A 16,446-nucleotide genomic window follows, 5' to 3' on the forward strand; every position below is an offset into this window, starting at 1 on the left:
GCTAAAGTAATTGCCAATTTTTTCGGGGTAGAACTTTAAAGTCCAACTACCAATTACGTATCGTGGACGAGGGCAGGAGCTCATTCATTACTATAAACAATTGTTTTTCCAACAAATAAAAAGTAGTCAGACGCGGGATTCGATCTGGCGATCTCCTACACACAAAGCCAAGCTCTTGACCACTAGACCAACACCCGCCCACCAAGTAATATTATTTATATTAGATCCCTGTGGTGTTCTGCCAGAAAGCTTGAGCCACCAAAAAAAAAGCTCTGTTGCGGGATGCCTCCCCCCCCCCCACTGTTGGTTACTAGCACAAACCTTCTCAGAGGCCTGCCTCTTTAATTAGACTGAAGAAGACTGGAAAGACCTGCCTCTTAATTAGGCTCATGATGCTTTAAGAAGACTGGGAATGGACTCCTGTTCTTAAAGCATGAAGGTTCTGTAGAAAGTCATACCATTCTTCGAACAGTCGAACAACACGGAGTAGTTACCAATTTCCACTTACTTTTTTTATCAAAAACGTAATCGTTGTCAGGTCCTTGCGATCGATGCTCATGGATTCATGGTTTACCCGGAACTGTTGGTAGTAAGTTTTAAGTAAGTAGCGAACAGATTGGAATTCTAAGATTTCTGGTGTCGAGATAGTTTTAAGAAGGACAAAAATCATGAATCTATCTTTGGTGGATTCGAAAAGAAAAATTAATTTAGTAAAAAATGTCTCACCTCTCTAGTTAGTCTCGAAACATCTCCAACTCCGCTGCATCTGCCTGTGATCTCTGCCTTAAATGAAAGCAGCCATAACTTTTAATCACTTGTGTATTTAGGTTGTTTCTTTTGAGTAAAGAAAATACTTTTTTGATTATTTATTGATCAAAAAAAAGTTAACCATTCTTAGTAGGCTTTATTTCCTCTTGTATCCCTCTCAAGAGGGAGCATCCTGTCACACATTAAAACAGGAATATCAAAACTCTTGGGGCAAAACTTCTAAAATTAAACGTAGAATGATGTGATCATTTTACATTGTCTCTATTATGAAGTTGTTACTCTTAAATGTCCAAGCAAGAAACTTTCCCGACCAGAAATGGAAGTATTATTCCCTTGACAGATATATGTATGGAAAGTTCGTTGAACTGTATCTGAAGGGAAAACTAAGGGCCATCCTTTGGGAGTCTTCAAATTGCTCAGGAAAGGGTGGGGATCATGTGTAGGCAGTGTTGGGTTTGTGTTAGGGATAGCGTTAACGGAGACGGGTAGGATGTTTAGAAAGAGATGGATGATGAGAAGGATTTTACAGCGCTGGCGAGAGACAGAGGGTGGAGTAGGGAACAACTTGGGTATATAGTTCTATCAGAGAAAGGGACATCCTACGACTTGGATGAATTCCTACAGTTTTCTTTTGAGGAAGGGGTGTTTTGTTAAGAGACACTTGTCAAGAATAATGTAATTTTTTTGGGGCAAGAATCTATTTTCAAAGTATTTGCGACAAACATTAGTTTGATTCAATAATGTATTACAAATCAATTAAAATACATTTTGTTGATTTTTATCTATCGAGATACGCATTTATTCATTTCTATTTTCTGACCGATTTTGGAGTTTTATTCATTATCAGCTAAGATGTATTGTTGGTTTTGTGGGTTCGATTCCCGGTCTCTAGGCCTTGGATTTTATTTAATGGTTAATATAAGAAATTCATAGTAAAGTATGTTAGGCGGTTAAGAGGCTAGACCCGCAAAGCTAAGATGTATTGTTGGTTTAGTGGGTTCGATTCCCCTGGACTAGGCCTTGGATTTTATTTAATGGTTAATAAAAGAAATTTACAGTAAAGTATGTAAGGCGGTTATAGGCTACACCCGCAAAGCTAAGGTGTATTGTTGGTTTAGTTAGGTTTAGTGTATTATTAGTTTAGGTCTTCCTTCTAGCTCTGACGCTACAGATACTGACAGTATCCCTGTCCGGTATCGTACTTTCATGCATCATCAGAATAATAAGTAGAATAATCAATTTATCGCATAGATTTCAACTTCACTTATGTTTCCATCGCGCACTACACTTACTGTAAGAATGGGTATGGGTGAAATGCGAGAAAAACCCGCATGTTCCTCGCCTAGAACACTTTATTACTCTCATACGTCATACTTTTCTTTCTTCTAAGTTCTTTTCCATCCATGAAGCAAGGTGTGGTCTTGAGAGGATTCCATCTTCCTTCACTCCTCTGTCTTGGGAGAAGTGTGGAAAAAAGGAAAAGTAAAGAGAAACAAGTTAGTGAGTACATCCTTTCTGGTTGTACGTACACTTAACGATTTTCCCACTTAAATCCTAGCAGGAAAATAGGAGTTTATAAGTATGACAGAGTGTTGGCCTGTTAAGTGCACACGCACATTCGTGAGCCTTCCTTAAGAAGGCGGTGGTGAGTTGATAAGAAGTGAGGTGAGTTATTCTCCCATCTCTGGACCCCCTTTCTTCCACACTGGTCTTACAGTGTTCGTATTCAGTATTGTGAAGAAGCCTCTTGGAAGAGTAGGACTAGTACGAGTCTTAAACATCTTGCACGCCTCCTGCTGTAAATGCATTACATATTACCAATCAAGTGAGAAGTGTTGATAAAGTCTAGGCCACCTCCTGACTGCTTTCAATCTTCTGATTGGCGCTTGTTGCCTTATAATGTCAGTTCTACTTACCTCTATTTCACTTCCTCTTTTTCTGCTAAGTAAAAATCAGTATTTTCTTTTTTTTAACCATTCTATCCGTTAAATGCCTTAAAAGAGTAACTGAAAATTTATTTTGGGCAGTAGATGAAAAGTAGATTAGCTAGTAGAATCATCATCTGCAGAATGGTCTCGACAGGGGTACTTACCAAAAAAAACGAAAAAAATTTGAATCTATGAGATAGAAAAGTTTGCTCAGAAGAATGTAAGGACCTCTTTGTAAAATCCAAGACCCAGAGACCGGGGGAATCGAACCCACTAAACCAACAATACATCTTAGCATTGTGGGTCTAACCTATAACCGCCTAATATACTTTACTACAAATTTCTCATATTAACCATTAAATAAAATCCAAGGCCCAGAGACCGGGGGAATCGAACCCACTAAACCAACAATACATCTTAGTTTTGCGGGTCTAGTCTATAACTGCCTAACATACTTCACTATAAATTTCTCATATTAACCATTAAATAAAATCCAAGGCCCAGAGACCGGGGGAATCGAACCCACTAAACCAACAATACATCTTAGCATTGCGGGTCTAGCCTATAACCGCCTAATATACTTTACTACAAATTTCTCATATTAACCATTAAATAAAATCCAAGGCCTAGACCGGGGGAATCGAACCCACTAAACCAACAATACATCTTAGCATTGTGGGTCTAACCTATAACCGCCTAATATACTTTACTACAAATTTCTCATATTAACCATTAAATAAAATCCTAGAGGCATAGGCGTAGAGGATAATGAAGAATGTTCAGCGAACCGCAATTGGTGTCTTTGATTAAGAGGTAATCAGTTCAGGTGAGGAGAGGATGCCAGTTATAAGAATCCCCCACCCCCAAAAGAAAAGTTATTAGGAAGTAAGACTCAAGAACGTAGAAGCAGAGGACAACCTCATAAAAGATGGCTGGACAATTTAAGAGGCGGTCCTTCGAATACTCTGCGTGAAGAGATTGGTAGAAACTTGCCTGTGTAATGGAGGAATGGTAATGAATGTTGACCAAGGAATTGGTAGATTTATTAGTGTCAAACAAAAATGGCCGCTAAGGGGGAACATATAATGATTAGAATTATTGGACCCTTAAAAGTTCAGCAGCAAAATAATCTATTACCCAATTAGAACCAATTGACTTTCCCATAAAATTTCGGAGCAGATGATCGGAGATGGAAGTTTAAGCCTACCGGAAACGCCAAAGCGAGTAGCTCTGAAGTTCTGTCTCCGACGTGCAGTTCAGATCTTCTAAGTAAATTTTTCTTTACCTGCTTCAGCGGTACAAAGGTAGAAGTTCCACAATTTTTGAATCTGCAAAGTGTCCTAATTTTAGCCACAATTTTACAGCTAAATATGATTTCGATAGACAACTGACCTGGCCACATTTTCATATAAAATTACTAAATCTTCACCATTAAAACTATCCTGCAAAACAACTCCTGAAATAGAATCGCACAAAAAAAAAAAGATTATTACTTGTTTGACAGAAGTCTGGGCCAGAAAAGTGACATACGTGTATGATGAGGTCAGTGCTAAGAATAGCTCGGGAAAAAGCAGACATCGTCCATTATACTATGCTACAGCCGTCCCAAGGGAAAAGTTCAAGGATTTTCCAGACCACACTATATCATACGACCTTCTTCGTGGTGAGCGGAAAATTGAATGTCTGCCGTGAGACATTTATGCACTCTTCCCCGGATGTTGCAGGGTTAAAGGCATTAATTAAATTCTGAGTTCGTAGGAAATTCCAAAACTACCGGAAGTAAAACGCGCTACTCAATTGATTTTCCCATTCTTCTTTGAAAAATGCCTGCTCCATAATTTTCTCTACAACTTCGTATTTAGATCTCGGAAAATTGAAAAGCAACATGATTGAAAACTTTTTTCATGTGAAGGGCTAAGGAATTACTGTTTGTTTTTTGTTTTTCTTTATCGTATTGCTGTCAGCCATATTGGGTTAATAATTGGGTCATGTCGGTGAGATCGTACAACACTTTATTGTACCCGTGGGTGTCAGCTAGCTGCAGCTATCCCTGACCTTTTTCCTAGGGTTTCATTTAATCTGAATGGCTTGGCAATTGATCTTGTCTTCTATCATTTCTTGTTAAATTTATTAGACCTTATATATATATTAAGGTGTTCAGGTTATTATAAGAATTGATGAATTGAAAGGTTCAAAGACGTTCAGAATTTTTTTTTATATACTTACATATTTGCTGGTTTAAGATGGTGTACCATGATCGATCAAATTTCAGAATCGATTTTCAGTTTTCCCCTGAAAATAATCGTTTTGAGCTCCTCTGAGACCAAAAAAAAAGTGATTTGAAAAAATTGGCCCGGTCTGTCGGTGGAGTGTTTAAAAAGGAGAATCGCAGAAAGCTTGATATTTGATATTTGATTTAGATAATACTGTTGGACTCTCCATTAAGGTTTTGGATAAATCAGCCCTCCGGAACTGCCTTTAAAGGCTTCAACGGCGTTTTTTTAGAACATAGTACTGCTCATAAGTACTTCTACAACTTTTATTTGAAACAAAGTGAAGTAAAGTAATGGCTATTATTTCAGGCATGCTTTACATTCAACTACTGAATTAGGTGTCGTGGAAGAAGGCGTCTAGCTAACATACTTTACCGTAAATTTCTCTTATTAACCATTAAATAAAATCCAAGGCCTAGACCAGGGGAATCGAACCCACTAAACCAACAATACATCTTAGCTTTGCGGGTAGCCTATAACCGCCTAACATACTTTACTATAAATTTCTCATATTAACCATTAAATAAAATCCAAGACCTAGTGGAATCGAACCCACTAAACCAACAATACACCTTAGCTTTGCGGGTCTAGCCTATAACCGCCTAACATACTTTACTACAAAATTTCTCATATTAACCATTAAATAAAATCCAAGACCTAGACCAGGGGAATAGAACCCACTAAACCAACAATACATCTTAGCTTTGCGGGTAGCCTATAACCGCCTAACATACTTTACTATAAATTTCTCATATTAACCATTAAATAAAATCCAAGACCTAGTGGAATCGAACCCACTAAACCAACAATACACCTTAGCTTTGCGGGTCTAGCCTACTATAACCGCTCGGCTATCGTGGCGCTAGTTTTTTATTTTAAAATATATCCCTGGAATAAGGCAATTAAGGGCACAGCCTGGCTACCGGAATTGTGCTGATTGTTCTGAGTTCCCTATTTCACCGTGTTGTATGGAACATTACAAAAAAAAAAGTGAAAAAATTGCACTACTGGATGACGTACAGGTTTTAGCGGAGGGTTGGAAAATTTAGTAACTGTCGAAGTTTCCACAATGCTGACAGTTACCAGTGAAGTATAATTTGTGCGAATAGTCGTGTATCATTATATTCTAAATCAGGTCAGGTAAAAAAATATTCAAATAAAACCCAAGCCAACAGAAGATATATCATTCTAGCTAGTGGAACATGAAGGGTTATACAAACTCTTGTAAGTATGTACGTTGAAGTTTATGATGGAGTGTGACAGTCTGGAGTCTACCGCAGAGGACCTGAAACCCACGACATTAAGTGTGATATGGGTACTTGACTAAATAAGTGATCATCATATGTAAAATGATATCCTTCAAATCCATCTAGCATCCTTGTACAGTTTACTCCGGTCTGGCCGGATATTATTGCAAGTGGTGAGCGTGTAGGGTGCTTGTATTATCTGTTATATATTTATGTATCCGCCCCCTGTAAAATTTATCATAGTATGCAAATACTGTTGTCGTTGTTGGCATGTCATCTAGTCCTAGGTAGTCCTTAGGGATTTAGGGATTTGTATTGTTTGCAAGGTTAACTGGAGAGATCCTATCACGCCCTTAAACCTATTCCGTGGCAAAGCAATCTCTCACAGTAGCAGCCATCTGAGCCCCCCGTAAAGTCATAGTAATGGTGGAACGGTATCTCAGACCAGAAGCTAATAGTCAATTATTAGGCTGCAGATATTCTTGTGCTTCTTTAAGGGCTTTTACCAATTGTTTTAATTCAACTTTTTAGTATTTTTGGATTTGCTCACAAACATCTCCAACGTATTACGGTGACAATATATTGCGGTGAAAAAGAGACTTCAGGGAAATGCAAAACCAGGGAATAGCATTCCAACGAAAAGTTTCATATGATAAATAGGCGTCACGGTAGCCGAGCGGTTATAGGCTAAGATGTATTGTTGGTTTAGTGGGTTCGATTCCCTGGTGTTTAGGCCTTGGATTTTATTTAATGGTTAATATGAGAAATTTATAGTAAAGTATGTTAGGCGGTTATAGGCTAGACCCGCAAAGCTAAGATGTATTGTTGGTTTAGTGGGTTCGATTCACCTGGTCTAGGCCTTGGATTTTATTGAATGGTTAATATGAGAAATTTATAGTAAAGTATGTTAGGCGGTTATAGGCTAGACCCGCAAAGCTAAGATGTATTGTTGGTTTAGTAGGTTCAATTCCCTGATCTAGGCTGATACCCTGAGCAGATTGGATTTTATTTAGTGGTTAATATGAAAAATTTATAGTAAAGTATGTTTCCTAATCGCTTCCATCCATCACACCTAATTAGGTATGAGATTTGAGGGGGGAAATACGATTGAAAGTACTTTTTTGATCAGGGGGATATTTGTATCAGCGGTACCCGTTGATATCAATGTTTGGCATTCCATCCTCGCTACTTCTGGAAGAGGATCCCGAGTAGAAAGGTCTTTTCTAGAGCGGGATCAGGGAGATGATGAATAGTAAGTTTATTATTTGGGAGTTTCTTAAACCTTCTATGTCTCAAGTTGGATAAGCTTACCGCTGGAGTTCATTTTCACTGAAATGACTACCGATTATATTCTAGACAGCGTTGAAAACATTGCATTAAAAGAACATGGTTCTTCTCTGCATTTTTTTTTTCTGCAAGAAATTAACAGCATCAAATCGCGCATGATTTTTGCAGAGCACGGACGCTCTATAAATTCCATTGGCTGTTAATGCTATCTGTTTTCACCAATGGGATTGTTACTATGTCCGAAAGGCTGAAACTTACGATCCATAATGTGGATGTGGAGGGTGTTAGAATTATTAGTCTTTTGAAATATGCGCTCTACATGGTGTAGAATAAATATTCTCAGCATGTGCTGGCTATAAATTTGTGGATCGTTTAATAAAAGTTGATTGTCATTCTCTGGCTGGCTAAGTATTTTTTTACACTGCATAATGAAGTACTATTTACTTCCTCTTTCTACTCGTGGAAGTAGTGCAATCGTGCAGAATGTTTTTTTTTTGTTTTGAAATTCCACCAGGAGTACATGTACTGTAAGAGCTCGCTGAATGCGCAGTGAGTCTGTCTGTAGAAAGAGATTTAGTAAAGTGTTGGGGAGGGGAGGCAACAAAGAATGGGACTAGCCGCGAAGCTTGCTACACAGGTATTGTGGCAAAAAAGTTAAACCATGGTACTACCGCCTCTGGATGGTTGAATTCCTTGCTTGTTTTTTGATAGTTCTAGGCTTGACATAGTTTGGGGCAATTCAGAAGCTGAGTTAAGGATAGAATTTGTGAGGAGCATGTGTTGACCATAAAGCATGCCAACTAGAGCTTCGTTACTTTACAATCCTCATGCATGATTTAACCCGCCATGTTTTGTTCTCGTTCGTGGGGACTAATTTTAAGATAAAAAAAACAGATTGCCCACATCACTGCTCCAGTGATCCCCCAGCCAGTTCCGCGGGGGGCTGGGGAAGCACGTCCGAAGCCCAGTTAGGGATTTCTCGCCACTGCGTGCATTTTGTGCAATCAACTGACCCTTTTTCTTCTTTGTGCACATGTTTTTATGTCCAAATTACAGTAAAAGCAGGATATCATTTGTTTTAACTCCTGTGTAGGAGTTCCATTCTGTGCTCTATTATTTGCGTGGGACCTAATTTTGTCCAGCTCCATAGTGATGCTTTTCGGCTACCTTCTCCAGTCTAGATTTACCCCTTTTCCTCTCTCTATCGTAGTAAAAAAATTGTTTATAGACCAAGTTTTCCAGCAAATATTCGCTGATCTGTATTTTCCTAAGCCCGCAAAAATTTGTTATAACGTCTCGTTATCCCTCTAGGACAGTGATGGCGAATCTATGACCCGCGGGGTCAGACACTGAGCCCCGCGCAAGCTTTTTCACTGACCCACAATTGCTAGGCAACCATTTGTTTGTTTACGCGGGTTGATTTAGATTTTGCTAATTGTGTGGATAATTTATATTCTATCTGCATTTTTTTTTTTTTTTTCAATCACGCATTGAACACATTAAGCTTTAGTTTGATCATTACAGTTCTAAAAAACGCAAATAACGACAAATGCTTTTGTAGTATTTGGAAATAAAGCAAAAAGTGTTTACAAAATATCAAATAAAATGTATAATTTTACTCATATTTTGTTTGTTAAAAAAAAAATCGACAACCCAAAGCAAATAACCATATTTAGATTTTTCTTCAGATAAAACACACTTTTGTTCAGGTTTTTGTTCAGTTATGTTTGTAAAAAAGAGACTTCCATAGCACTTGTTTCGTCCCGTTTTATCCCCGTTAAGCCAACTGAATTTTAAAGATGTTTAGTTTTGAAAATATTCAGTTTAAAATTTGTAAACTTAACTCTTGTGCAAATGGGCATTAGTGACCCCAAGAGCTAGTACTAAAAAAAAAAATGAACAAAATTTGACCCACGTTTAAAAAAGGTTCGCCATCCCTGTACTAGGAGATCTGAAAAGGAAATGTTGGCTGGAACTCTTCATGATCCAAAAGTGCAACATTGCTCCTTATTTCTTTTACCCTATTAAGTAAGAAAATAATTTTCCTATTCTCTTTACATTTTGATATATAACTGGAAAAATCCGTTGTTTAGGTCTCCTGAGTCAGAAAATGTGGTTTTTCCAAATTATGTTTATGTGTGCTCCGTAAGATTACAGGTTGCAAAGTGAGGAATTAATGAAGAGCCACAAGTTCGAAGTTGGAAGGAAATTCGCGAGTTATAAACAGGAATCTCCCTTTTTCCTCCTTAGTGCTGTCCCTCACAATCCGATCCTTTACCTCCTGAGCCCGTACACAAAAATAAAAAATTGATGCTGAACGTGAAGAACATGATATCCTTTCTTGTAGATGGATGTATATCCATTTTATGCCAGCAACTACGGCTTGTCCTGTTTTTTTTCCACATCCCTTCCAGGCGACGAAGTACTATCCTCTCTCTCCTCCTCGGAGCAAAGCCCGTCCAGATAGGGAGGGAGCCATTTTTATCTTAGTGCTCTCTTTATCACTCCTTTCCCGCAGCAAGCCACTCACAGCTGTCCCTATCATGTTGCTCTCTGCCATCCAAATATATCATTCTTAAAAAAGAAAATGCCTCTTACATCCATCATGGCGGTTTGGAAAAGCGATAATATCTTCGCCGACGGCCACCCTTCCCGCTTTTCTTTAGATTCCTTGGAAATTTGTCGCATCTTCTGTGTTTGGGAAAATTTTCTTTTCTTTTCCTCTAGTTGAGTTTATTAATTGTTTAGAACCAGTTTGAAGATTGAATTATAGAATTAGAAGTTAGGTAGAGTTTTCTATCGGATAAGGTTTAAAGCTGTTGGGTCCTGAAAAGAAGTTTTGAAAAATTTGAACATTTTAAGTTTTCTGATTTACCTAGACAGCCACGGTTTATGGGGAACTGTCACTAATAAATGGGTTGTTTACGACAATAAGCAGGCTGAGAGCCGAACCACGCGGTGTGTGTGGATCCGTATCTTCACAGGATCAACAAAAAGGTCCTCCTCTCCTCTTTGCGTAGATTGCAATGAGGAGGAGGATTTCAAACTTATAATAATGGATATGTCCACGTTATGTGGTAGAAAGGAAACGAATGTTTGACGACATATACAGGTATTTAGATGCACCATTTCGCTACGAAGACATAATAATATTCTCCACCAACATCTATGTGCTTAAATCTATAGCAGAGCTAGCTAAGAAATATGAATGTATTTAAAAGTTATAGCTGAGTAGAATGAATGGAAGAAAATGATTACGTGATTTTAATTTAGATTAAGCTATAAGGATGGCAGGAATATAGAGTACTGATCCATCCATTAGATTAGTTTGTATGTAAATAGTTGTATATAGTACAGGGATGAATGTGTGAAGCGAATGTATTTATAAGTAAGAATGGAGAGTGAGTGATATTCTAGTGATAAGCACCTAGACGATGCTGGCTGTATGGCGGAAGCCAATGCCAAAAAAATGCAAAAAAAAGTTTTCTGATGGTTTAAAGTGTGAACTTACATAATTGACGTATGCCTGTCTTACCATCATACTGATCTGATTAAACCGTATAGGGTTTCCTTTCAAAACCCTTATCCTGTCTAGCTGCAAGTTTTTAGGGCATAAATAAAATTTGGAAAAGAAGAAAAGTTTGCCGTTTAAATTACGATTTACGTCACATCAAAATGGTAACTTTTTTCAAAGTTCCTAACTTATTAAGTTGTTTTAAAGTAAATAAGCAGCAAATTGTACTTTATTGTTTTGGTAACACTGTATTTATTACTTGTTTGCCTTTAAACTTGTCAGTGAGAGTAAAGAAGTGGAGGTAAAGTTGGCAACACTGGACGAAGATCCAAGACCTTTCCTTCCTGTATATATATAACCAAAAATTTGTAATGCAGTAAATACACTGGTCATGTCAATGGCTAAGCCGGCCGGCTGTCAACCGCAGCAATTTCAACAACAGCAACACCATCATCATCACCATCAACAACAACAACAGCAACTTCCACCACAACACCAACAACAACAATTTCAACAAAACCTGATCAACGATGACCAGGCAATATTGCAACGACGTTGGAACGCTAATACATCCGTTGTGGCATTACTGCAAGGTATTTGCTCCGGTGCAATACCTTTGGACTCTTTACATCAAACCTTAGGGCCGTTGAGGAAGAATGGATTAAAATCTTCCTGTACGTGTGTCCTGCATCTGGGATTGTTACAGGTATGGATCTTGTCCTGGTACCATTCATTAGTTCTTCTTCTTACTAGGAAGTGGCCGGAAGTATAGTGTGTGTGTGGCATACTTTATCAAGTTTTTACCGGAAATGGTAGAGGTCAAAGTGCAAAGATTGAGCTCAATAAGTAGTTATTAACATTTCATTAATATTTATTTTAAATTTAAATAGTTCAGGTACATGACACTGGAAAGTGAACTAGCGCAGGTCAAACTACAAATTGACCCTAACCTTTTTTCGGATCATTTATTTAGTTACTGTAAGCAACGAGGGTAATATATATGATAGATAATATTTTATAATCCTCTACTAGAATAGAGAAGTTATCGAGTCGTAAGATATCAACAACAGTTAGTTAACCATTTTCGACGACTGAGAGAGAGAGACCATCGCGAGACCACTGTCTTTTAAGGCGTCTAGAAGTGCTAACTCGAAATGAAAGATAGGTGTTTTGAATCAGTGGATTGTGTGCAGAGTCTCTAAGTTAAGATGGAATTTTCCAGGTACGGGTTTAAGCTTAATTAGTTACGGAAGCAATGTTTAAGTCTGGAGAATGGTTTCATAGGTGACATAGAATTTGAGATTGTAAGTACTGGCTTCTTTAGTGGTTTGAGCGTAGCACACTACAGTTTGATGCCATAGGACCTGACAGGCTACACTTACAAAAATAAGTCTTTTGTTGTCCAAATAGACTTTTTGAATCCCTTTTGGGCGCAGTCTTTTCAGTTATCGGAAGCGTCTATTTGAGATCTGTTCTCTTAAGTCGTGTAGGAGGAATCCGATTAAGTCTTGTCGATGTACAAAGCCCAAGCTAGCGGACTACGTTGTATGCTGGTTAAAGAATTGGACTATAAAAGAGTTATGCTTAGTGCAGCTGTTGAGATTCATTTAATTTATTACTCATAATTAGTTTCAATAAAAAGTAATAAATGCGGGATAATAGATGGGATTCACAAAGTTCTCGCGAACGGAAGTGCGAAGCATCGAAACTAAAAGAACACCTCTTGTGAAAATGCGTCTTAAGTTGGAAAACACCAAAAAAAAAAAAAAAAGGCGATTCCATAAACTTTTTGCTGGATGTTTATACTTTATTCCCTTAAGTATTAATTATCCTTAATAAAAGGGATCCTTAACCCTTTAACTTATTGGTCAAAGGTATCCGTAGAATAAATAAGGTTGAGAGATCCCCTGCGCTGAACAATACTAATACTAATATTATCGATTTAACTTTGTTCGATTGCTTACTGACCTGAACTTAACGTGTTTTTTTAATAAATAGTTGAATTTACGTATATTCACTCTAATAGTTCCTATTTTAGTTCTGTTACTAACTCTTTATTTTTTTTAATAAATTTCGAGCCAATAAAATTGCACTTAGAAGAGCGGTCACAAGCTATTTTATAGTCAAAATGATTTTAAAGAGAGGTAATGACAATAAAAGATAGAAAATTTCGATTTAGGTTGGCAGTGCTGGATAATATCTTTCATTTAATCCTGTCGTAGTGCGCATGCGTATTGGGGACCGGTTTCGTACTTTCATCCATCAACAGAGGTAGATTGATCAGTGCGGCGTAGAGGTTTCGAACTTATTTACCCCGATCGCATTCCTTTTTTCCTCTTCAATATTGAAGAAAATTTATATTCCATCTGTACCTAATCACATTTTCAACTTTATGTTTGGATTTAGTCCCATCAGAGGGCCTAACAATACGCTACCCCTCCACCGGAAGTGCAAGTGTACTCACTGTCGATTTTACTCATTACAGATCTTTTCTTGATATTGTTTCTACATTATTATTTAGTCATTTAACTATTCGTACAATTGAAATGATTTACTAAATTTAATTTAATTTATCTAAACGTGTAAGAGGCTGTAGTGTGGACGGTCAGTTTAGAATGGTGTCTAGTGCTGCACGAGACCGAGACCGAGACGAGACTTGAGCAACCGAGACCGAGATCGAGACATGATTTATATCTCGTCGAGAAATCTCGGTCTCGTCTCGGTTTTTCAAATATTAATTTTTAGCTACAAAATTATAAAATTGTGTTCTTTATTAATAAATAATCATTACGAGTATTGAATTAATTATTAAAAGATACGATTTTATTATATATGCTCAATATTACTACATCTATTTGACTTCGAATTACATAAATAAAGTAAGCAAAGTAAAGTAATCGCCTATTTTTCAGGCGGAGCTTTACGTCCAACTACCAATTAAGTGTCGCGGACGGAGGCGACTAGCAAACATACTTTACTGTAAACTTCTTTTTATCAAATATTAAATAAAATCCAAGGCCTAAACACCGGGGGAATCGAACCCACTAAACCAACAATACATCTTAGCTTTGCGGGTCTAGCCTATAACCGCCTAACTATACTTTACTGTAAATTTCTCATATTAACCATTAAATAAAATCCAAGGCCTAAACACCGGGGGAATCGAACCCACTAAACCAACAATACATCTTAGCTTTGCGGGTCTAGCCTATAACCGCCTAACTATACTTTACTGTAAATTTCTCATATTAACCATTAAATAAAATCCAAGGCCTAAGACCGGGAATCGAACCCAGTAGCACAATACACATTAGCTTCGCAGGTCTCGCACCGCTCGGCTACCGTGGCGGCCCACTTCGAATTACCTAATTTTTGCATAAATTCACTAAATTTCACTATTCATATCATTCATTTATTCTATTTCATAAATTTCACTATTAATAATCTAATACTTTGAACTTTGGTATTATTTGAATTATATTTTAGAATTTTAGAATTAGTGAATTTGAAAAAAAAGACTATCTATGCACCTAAAAAATATTGCCACAAATTTTCGTTTTTAAGATACACTTTGCCCAAGCATTGATACATAAAAGAGCTTTTACAGAGTTAGAAGTTAGAGAAGATCTTCTATTGGTCATTATCATCGCAGCTTGCGAAAATAATCTTTCAGATGGCACTGAAGTTGCACAGATACTAAAAATATCTTTTGCCATTCTAGACAAATTTTTGAAGGAATTCTCGTTTTCCACCATTCTAAAATGTCAACGTCTACTGGTGCTTTGTCTAATTTGGTGTAATTATTTCTGTCTTCCATGCTTCGGTGATATTTGCTGATTTTTGAGCAAATGGTGCAAAAATATTGATGCAGTCGTCGTCGTCGTCGTCAAAAGGTGAATCATCAGATTCTTTATCTTCACCAACAGCCGTAACTAATGGAGCGGGAAGTTTGTTGGGAGGTGTATTTTTTATTTCACGTAAACAAAAATTCAAAAAAACCGAGACCGAGACTTGAGCGACCGAGACCGAGATCGAGACTGCATAAAGTCTCGCCTCGTCTCGGTCTCGTGCAGCACTAATGGTGTCCATTAAATTCCAAGAGGTCGTCGTGAACAATCGTGTTGAAATTTGATTTATTTCCGTTTTTTTTTTCTTTTTTTTTACGTACAAACAAAATGCATTTACGTCCTGTTATTTATTACATACAAGCCCCCATATTTAGATTTATTACAGGCATAAAATATATTTACTTTAACTGGAAAAAACACGTATTATACGTACATAGTTTTGGTTTTCTGCTACAGCAAAATCTTTACGTTTTCCCAGCGCAGTTAGTTCCATGTTGTTGTTTGTACGTAAATAGTTTGTTATTCAATAACATTTTGTAAAGTCAAATATGCTGAGCAACAATAGTATTGCATAAATAAATATCTGTGCCAGATTACTCTGAATATCTTCTGTTGTTATTCCTTCATCCTCCTCTATTTTATTTTATTTATTGTAGGCAATAAACTTTAGGCAATTAATTTCAATTTTACTTCTCCTTCCTCTCGAAAGAGGAAGTCAAGAAATATTACAGATTTCGATCGGAAATAGTATTTTTCTATGTAGTTTTATCACGAAAATGTGCTGTATCTGTCGTTGAATGCATTTAATCGCTAAAAAGTTCACTTTAGATACATCGATTATAAATCACTAGAGGGGATCCGTTGTTAGTTTCTTGGTGAAATCCTTTAAAGCGGAAGTGAATCTTACTGATTACTATTTTTCAGTTTTGTCACGATTATGACATCACGATCAGTTGAGAAAAAGTTTGTGAAGTTGGTTATTTTTTTTATGTATTTGGCAGTTTTTTTTTTACAGATAGGACTTTTTTAGAGGCTTGGCACAGCTTAGTGTAGAAGGGCCCAAATTCCTCCCTTATATGGTTTAGATTAGAACTTAAATCCAATACACCAAGGCTTACCCAGTGTAAGCAGGATCTTGTAGATTACAAAAAAAAAAAATCTCGCTTATTTCAAAAAGTCCATGGTTTTTTCCGCTAGTGGTATTTACCTGTGCCGAAGACCATTTTCGTCTTTGATACCTTGCGGAAATTGGCGAGGGAAGCGCAGCCAAGCAGGGAACACAACCACGTCTTGGCCAGTTGGGCTAGCCTGAGACTTTCCTACCCTTAGAATAAGGGTGTGTGTGGTATAAGCTTGGAAAAGCCGTGCCAGCCCTAGGTATCCATCTCTTTGGTCCGAAAGCTCCACGAATCACATCAATGGCAACGGCCGCCCATCCACCACTTCTTATCGGCCCAAATTTGGGGCAGCATGTATTTAGACCAAAAACTTATCCTGCTCCTGATCCTGAGAGTCACGCTCAGCTCTCCTGCACTGCAAGATATGACAATTGCAGTACAGAGAAGATCACGTGTGAATCCA

At 37.5% G+C, this 16,446-nt stretch overlaps 1 protein-coding gene across 21 annotated transcripts in view; it reads left to right on the forward strand.

Annotated features, from left to right (window-relative positions):
- The window catches only part of Liprin-alpha (PTPRF interacting protein alpha), a 213,017-nt gene that overhangs the window by 136,873 nt on the left and 59,698 nt on the right, over nucleotides 1-16,446 (forward strand). For 2 of the 21 annotated variants that reach the window (XM_074124188.1, XM_074124185.1), the window contains exon 1: nucleotides 10,911-11,723. The exons of 1 other annotated variant lie outside the window; for it this stretch is intronic. In XM_074124188.1, coding sequence (XP_073980289.1) covers nucleotides 11,409-11,723 — 315 coding nt within the window. In that variant the 5' untranslated portion in view covers nucleotides 10,911-11,408. Of the gene's footprint in view, nucleotides 1-10,898; nucleotides 11,724-16,446 lie in introns of those variants that run through there. 18 more of the 21 variants (XM_074124189.1, XM_074124187.1, XM_074124195.1 and 15 more) reach the window with 13 other exon arrangements.

This window comes from Rhodnius prolixus, unplaced genomic scaffold (assembly GCF_049639745.1).
Source record: "Rhodnius prolixus isolate KJV_2025 unplaced genomic scaffold, Rpr scaffold_3, whole genome shotgun sequence".
In the NCBI taxonomy this organism is placed as follows: domain Eukaryota; kingdom Metazoa; phylum Arthropoda; class Insecta; order Hemiptera; family Reduviidae; genus Rhodnius; species Rhodnius prolixus.